The 7,087-nt window shown below is 45.3% G+C and overlaps 1 protein-coding gene across 1 annotated transcript in view; it reads left to right on the forward strand.

Annotated features, from left to right (window-relative positions):
- Nucleotides 1–3,325, forward strand: part of LOC106806530 (synaptosomal-associated protein 25-like) — a 58,050-nt gene extending 54,725 nt beyond the window's left edge. Inside the window, exon 7 of the mRNA XM_014808506.1 lies at nucleotides 708–3,325. Within this exon, the coding sequence (XP_014663992.1) occupies nucleotides 708–779 (72 nt within the window). The 3' untranslated portion in view covers nucleotides 780–3,325. The remainder of the gene's footprint in view (nucleotides 1–707) is intronic.
- Nucleotides 3,326–7,087: the final 3,762 nt, after the last annotated feature.

Below are 7,087 nucleotides of genomic sequence, written 5' to 3' on the forward strand. Positions count from 1 at the left end.
GTGTGTGTGTGTGTGTGTGTGTGTGTGTGTGTGTGTGTGTGTGTACTAAAGATAAACACTTTAGCCTTAGCTAGAGTGACTGCGACACTTATTTGAGCCAATACTAGGGTAGCAACATTTATGATCTGGTTTATATGAGGCATGTAATATCTTCTGATGAAACCAACAATGCATTAAACAAGAGACAGAGTGTTTTACGTGGATCCTGTTATAATAAATACCACTACGCGTCAGGGTAGCGATTCAGAAAGACGTACGTCGCCATGTTGCGAGATGGTACCACCGTAGCAGTTTGAAAATGTACGATTTACCGCAGCAGTACTGCTAACTGAATGATCTACGCACTCAACCTCGTAGCGTTTTATATAAAGCCTCAGTTACGGTCTTTCACCTATAGATCAACGATAGATCCGCCCGTGTCAACAGGGTCTACGAAAGACGCTGATTCTCTCCGTGAGATTATACTGAGATTATCGCGTCAGCGTACATGGCAACACCTTTTCGAACCACTAGCGGTCTTGATCGAGTCTGACGAAACGTGACGTGTGCGCCGGCGCCAACAATGTACGGTGCCCTATAGAATTACGATCATGTCGCACTGACGCGCCGCCTAGTGGATGAAATAACGTCGCAAATTCGTTGTGTCGGGCAACGCAGTCGTCTGCTGTACTGTCTGCTAATCATGGCTGCTGCTCGTCTCTTTTCAGGGGAAGCTAGTTGACACGAGGATCTCGATGGCCAACCAGCGTGCAAATCAGCTGCTAAAGGAGGATCCTTAAAGCTGCTAAGTAAGGAATAGGACGTGCGACGAACGCAGAGGGCGAGCGAGAGCGAGTTCGTAGCAAATGCTAGGCGTCGGACGAAATTTAGATAATCTTCATCTCCACCAGGATATATTATACGCCGTCGGAGTTTTCGCGCGCAAAAACAAGAGAGCAGCGATGCGACCGCGCGGCCATGATGCCGGCGGCGCTCCTAGTGCTTCTGATTCGCTGTGTGCAATGTTCTGACAGCTGAACGAGCTGCTAGTTTAGCGATCGCACGCGCGGCAGTAGGAAAATATCGTATACACTACAACACCCGCAGTCGTAACAGCATACAGACACCATGGTACAACAGAAGATGGGTGTCGTAGGGTATAGTCTACCCGTGTTGCATACTCAATAATACGAGGGGAAATTCGTCGGCGGTTGGTTTTTCCGACATGCTTACGTCGTCCTCAGGTCGCCGTCCGTGTACCGTTCTCTTTCGATTACCAGCAAGCTATACTTTCTAACGACACTGGTGTATTTCGGTGTTATGGCTAAGGAGCGTTAATGTGCCCGCTATAGTGCAACGCCTCCCTGTGCGAGCATGCTGTTATACGTTGTCAGCCAGTGGCAATTCTTTCCACACCTATCCATGTAGTGACAACACTGCTCACTGTTAATATAAGATTGTATGGTATGGTAATTGTGCTGACATTGGGCCGCGAACATGTTTGCGGTTGCATGCAATGATGTGTTAAAATTCGCCTGCAGCTTCCGCGATGTTTGGTACGGAAAATACGCATGTAATAGCACAGATGCGTTTATCTTCCGTTAATCCGACGGCCTAAAACATCAGTGTACCCGGCTGATCAGTCCGTTTTCTTTGTCGTAGCAGTAGACAGTCCTCTGTACTTCGCTGTCTACTCTCGTTATGAACAGCTGACGTTGATCACGGTAGAGGGGTGCGCGCGGAAACAGCGAGGCGCGGGCCGCCGCCCTGATACAATACTGGTAGTGTCGTGACGTCATCATCGTGTCGCTTCTCCGGTCCGTGTTCGTAGGCCGACTTTTAGCCAGTGCGAAGAGCGAATACTAGATGTGAGACGAAGTAACGAGAAAGTGTGCATCCCCGGTCAAGGTACGCAGTATTAACGGCACCGTGTGTCGATGCTGTTTTCTTTATATTAACAACTACAGAGGAAAGTGACGTCTCAATCTCATGAGCCGATAGAAATTCCAGTATTCTTTATAGATATTGTATTATATTATGTTTTGTATATGGGCAATAATTTCATCACGGTAAGCTCGTAATAATGGCTGTGAGCAATGTTTCATGGACATTGCTTTCGGCGGGGCACATTCTGCGGCCAGTGTAGTTGTTGCCTTCACAATATCCGGTCAAAAATCGTCTGGTTGCAATAGGTAATCAATAGTGCCAATCGGCAATATGGGCAGACACATCTAGCCACAGTAACTCAGTTTACCGGTGCATTCCTGTCGTTGAGGATTTCAGCTTTGTAGTTTCACTAAATCACATCTTAGACAGATGTATCGGGTGTTGTTCATCACCGATTCGATCGGAGAGCAAAATTACTTGAACTGACATACGTATATATCTTAATTTGTCTTACGGGCGTTGCATCTTATCGCTGACGTCTGATATTATTCGCAGTGGCTATAACTACCTTTTATCTGCCTAAACTCTCACAGACATCGCAGATACTAGTGGTAAGCGGAACAGTACATTGTCATTGTCCAATACACTGAACTAGGTGGCTCTTATAGAGATTACCATGTATAAGCTTCCTATTGTCTCTCATCACAAGAGCATGGATTATCGTATGTTAGACACTGTCCAATTCTATCTTCGTCGTCTAGTGAACGGAATGTAACGGTATGCAAAGTTATGGTAACATTAGACGAATTTTGCCGTGGTTCTACAACTTCAAGCAACCTCTGCCCTAGCGCTGGCGGTGATGGTTTTGGTTCTATCGGATTCCCTAATTATGATATAATATAATATAATATAACATAACGTACCAAATGTACACCTTTCTAACTTTCCTCGAAAGTAATATCTGGATGCGTATTGCCAACTCGCATCCTTTTTTACGAAAGTCTTTGCCACTGCTCTGTCGTTGCGAGAGACAGATGGTGTGATACCGGCCAAAGTAATACGGCGTCTTGAAACACGTTTATGTTTACAGCGCGAGAAGAATGTTCTTTACTATTTGATGATTAGAGAATTTAACAGCACCGAAACGATTGTCTCAGAACTTAGCCGACGCGCTTAATGCGGTGATAAACAAATTCAGCGCGCAAGTACATCAAAACCTTCACGTAAATGTTCCTCTGAATGTTTCTATAAATGCTACCGAGATCTGGCTCTACGAGACTTTCATTCCGATGCTCCCATTTATGTGGCTCGTCGCTCGCACGTGTAAATAGAGCGTAGCCGAGTGAACGTGTAAATAACCGCGTCCGCGTCACGTAAACTATGATTATACATTTTACGTTTTATGTAAACAAAATTCGTTTTAAAAGCATATATATATATATACATATGTATATATACATACTGTATATATCTGTATGGATATATAGAGATATAGATAGATAGTTAGATATGTGTGCGTGTATCTTGCAAACTATATATAGTATCAAGAGCTAATAAACGCCTATTAGATACACGCAGGTATTTATTAGCTCTTGATAGTATTACGCGCCGGCTGATGCTATGAATGTCGTGTGTTGTTATATACATTTCTCGCCTGTTACGTGTGCCATCGTGCCCTAAAACGTAGTCAGTGTAATAAGTATTATGCATACGGCGTTATCAGGAGACAGTTGGAAGCAAGGTCTGGATGATGCACACGTATAGATTATGGACTTTATGGAGTTTATGACGTAATCACGTAGAGGGGAAAACGTCATATTTAACTCGATTTCACCTCGTCGGCAGAACAACGGAAGTGCGATGTGATCCGGATGTGACTCGGCTAGTATCTGTACATGCTATATGCAACCAGTAGGGACAATAGCTAATACGGATACGTCCAGATGTAGTTTCTAATGAAGTGCTGTACATTATACGACTGAGTCTCTCCGGCTATAGTAGGAAGCTACGTCAGCTTCACATATTACTTGCAGTGTCACCAGGCAGCCTGATTTAATACGGCATGCTCTAATAGTGTCACTTGTAGGGAAGCGCTCTCCAGCCTCTCATCGTATAATAGGAAATGTGATCGATGATAAGATTAAATACGGCCCATTCTACTATCCGTTGCATTGTGAGCGTTCCGAGCTAGCTTTCTCGGGCATGATGCACCTCCGTGCTCGATCAGATTGTTCTGGATGGTATTTTGTGCGAGTTCTTTGGAAACCGAGAATGAATCAATGCAGTTGAAAATCGAGGACGATTGGTGTATGCGCTTGCCATATCTATAAGTAGAGCGAATCGCTGGAGTGGAGAATGCGGGTAATGTGATACAAGGAATCATCAGCACGTTCAACACCGCTCGTATCGTCGGCTCATCAGTGAAACGGCGTGACGTGTCTCTCATGCTGCATCACGTATACTGCAAGCGGAAACATTGCTGCGCGAATCGGCACTGAACTTGCCAGCAGTTGTTAGCAGCGGTTAGCAGCAGCTAGCAATAGTTAGCTGTGGTTAGCACCGATTGACAGTTGTTAGCAATGGTTAGCAGTGGTTAGCAGCTTTTAGCAATGTGTAGCAATAGTTAGCAGGGTTAGCAATAATTAGCAATATATAGCAGCGTTTAGCAGCGGTTAGTCGTCGCTAGCCGTGATTAGCAGCAATTGTTCACGGCGATTAGTTGTTTACAGTTGATAGAACCCCGAGTGTTGTTCTTGTTATTAACTCTCGCTAGCCGCCGCCAGCAGTTGGCAGTACTTTGTGCAGTGACGTTCTTTGGTGCATCGCGTATCGTTGTTCTACCGAGAGAGGTTGATTTACCGCCCCTGGTGAGGGAGCGATTCCGTTATAGTTAACATTTTCCAGTTTGCTTGTAGGGCGCCATTAAATGACGATAATAAGGCACTAAATGGCCGCGAAGAGATCCCGCGCTGGCTTATGCTGTAATATCTAACCGCACCGCATCTTCTAGATTAGCGACTAGAGCATAATATAGATTACGTAGTTAAGTCGGATTGTTCGCCGATCGATAGAGGGCGTTGTCAGTCGGACGCCGGGCGGAGTTGCTGTGTTAATCTTCTCAACGTGGAGAGGTCTGTTTTAAATATGTATTGCCATCATCCGTCGAGCAGCGATTGTAGCTTCGGGCGCGCGCGTGATATTTGTCGTTACAAGTACCTACTACTTTAAGCCTTGCCAGAGTCGTTCCGTTATGGGTATTAAGCTCGTAAGCGTGCGTGCGTGTGTGTGTGTGTGTGTGTGTGTGTGTGCATGTGTGTGCGTTCGGCCGGGCTTCATCCGTTCGTTGCGTGGTGGCGATGTCATTTGCTGACCCCTACACGGCCTTCACCTTCCCACGGCTCTCCATCAATTTTGCAGCTTTACATCGGCTTAAAACTGAGAGACAGTTTGACATCCCATCTGCTGACATCTCATCTGATTCTCCACTAGCGAATCCGCCCCCGCCCAAGCTAGCGTGTTTTGGTATTTACTGATCTGCCGTTGGATTTCCTTTCGCTTAGTTTCGGTCCACTTGCGTCATGGTCCCATATTTTCAGTCAAGGATTTTTCCGTAGCAGGTGGAGTAAATCTGCGTTTTGCTATGCGTGTTGCGCCCGTGTGTGTGCATCTTGAAATTGGGTAATTACGGTTTGTCGAAAGAATGTCGAATAATGTTTAGCCTAGCGCACGCAAGAGTGCGGCAAACAGAAATTTCCACCAAAAGAATTTTGAAAAAGATTTTCCGTGTAAAATTCCAACAGTATAGGAATATATTAAACTAAAAGAAGTCGCCTATTACATTCTTACCTGCCATCTCCACGCTTTCCTTTACAGTAGGCACGGACGTGGCTAGTATCCAGTCCCCTCACTGATCGTACTTTCGGACTATATATATATATATATATATATATGGTACGGGCATAGGCCGCATAACGAGAGTGGTGAATCTAACCCAGGACAGGTCCGTGATCTTTATAAATTCACTCAAACCACTCTGATGGGCCTAGCTGATATCCTTCCATCTGTACACAGCGTTACTCCAATCACTATATGGCCAGATAATAGTCTGATGTTTGTATTCAAGTGAGTGGGCTGAAACTAACTGCACTAGAGCGCCGTGCATATTGGCGATCCGCCAATATAAATGTACACAAGGTGTTGCCTCTATACTCCTCATTTAAGGCCATCTTAGCATATATGCTTCTCTCCAAATAGTCCTGCCACAAGTAGCGTGGCTGTATCCAGTAAATGTAAACTAACGTTATTTAGCTAATGCTCAGTGAAGGCCGTGAGTCTAGGGAGTTGTCAACATGCACGACGAAGCATCTGACCAAGGATAGGCTAGCGTGTAGTTAGATGAACGAACATCTAACGAGCGTCCATAAGCTGTGGTAGACAGGTGCTTCCCCTCGGAGATTGACAGGCAAGCCGTAAGACTATAAATTGTCGGGTTCTGTTGCCCTATAGGCCTGTACTCTGGTGACACTAGCGCTGGGTTCTTGCGCCGTGAAAAGATTTTATGGACCAATCGCGTAAATTATGGACTCGGGAACATTTCACGAAACGGTGCAAGCTACAGCAGCCGAGTTCTTATGTATATTTTGATTCATATCGTCACTGCTTCTTCTGTAGTGTCTTTCATAGCGTGAGTGCGGGGCAAGACACAAGAAAGGCTATATCGACACTGTCTCTATTCCAGTGTTAACTAATAACGACCCTGCACGCGTATCTACATTATCGGTTTGCTCTGACGGCGAGGAGCTTGCAAGCTCACATTGAGTATCCTTTGCCAATTTACTGTCATTAAATTAATAAATAATATTACATATTGTGTTCGACGGGAGAATTACGTTTTTCCATGTATGCACACCTATTGGCAGCCCTGCCTAGTTAGTGCCAGGTCGTTGTGTTCGGATCGGCCGCAAAGGTTTATGCGCACACTAGTGCCATCTACTGTTAACTAAAGTACTAGCTACAATAGTGTACTAAGACTGCTGTCGATGGCTGGTTTATGCAGAAGAGCGTAAATCTCTAGACGGATGTATTGATGTGCAAACACATGCGCGCACGCATACACACACACACACACACACACACACACACACACACACACACACACACACACACACACACACACACACACACACACGACACACACACACACACACACAACAACAACAAC

The sequence above is a fragment of the Priapulus caudatus genome, unplaced genomic scaffold (assembly GCF_000485595.1).
Source record: "Priapulus caudatus unplaced genomic scaffold, Priapulus_caudatus-5.0.1 Scaffold9, whole genome shotgun sequence".
NCBI lineage: Eukaryota > Metazoa > Priapulida > Priapulimorpha > Priapulimorphida > Priapulidae > Priapulus > Priapulus caudatus.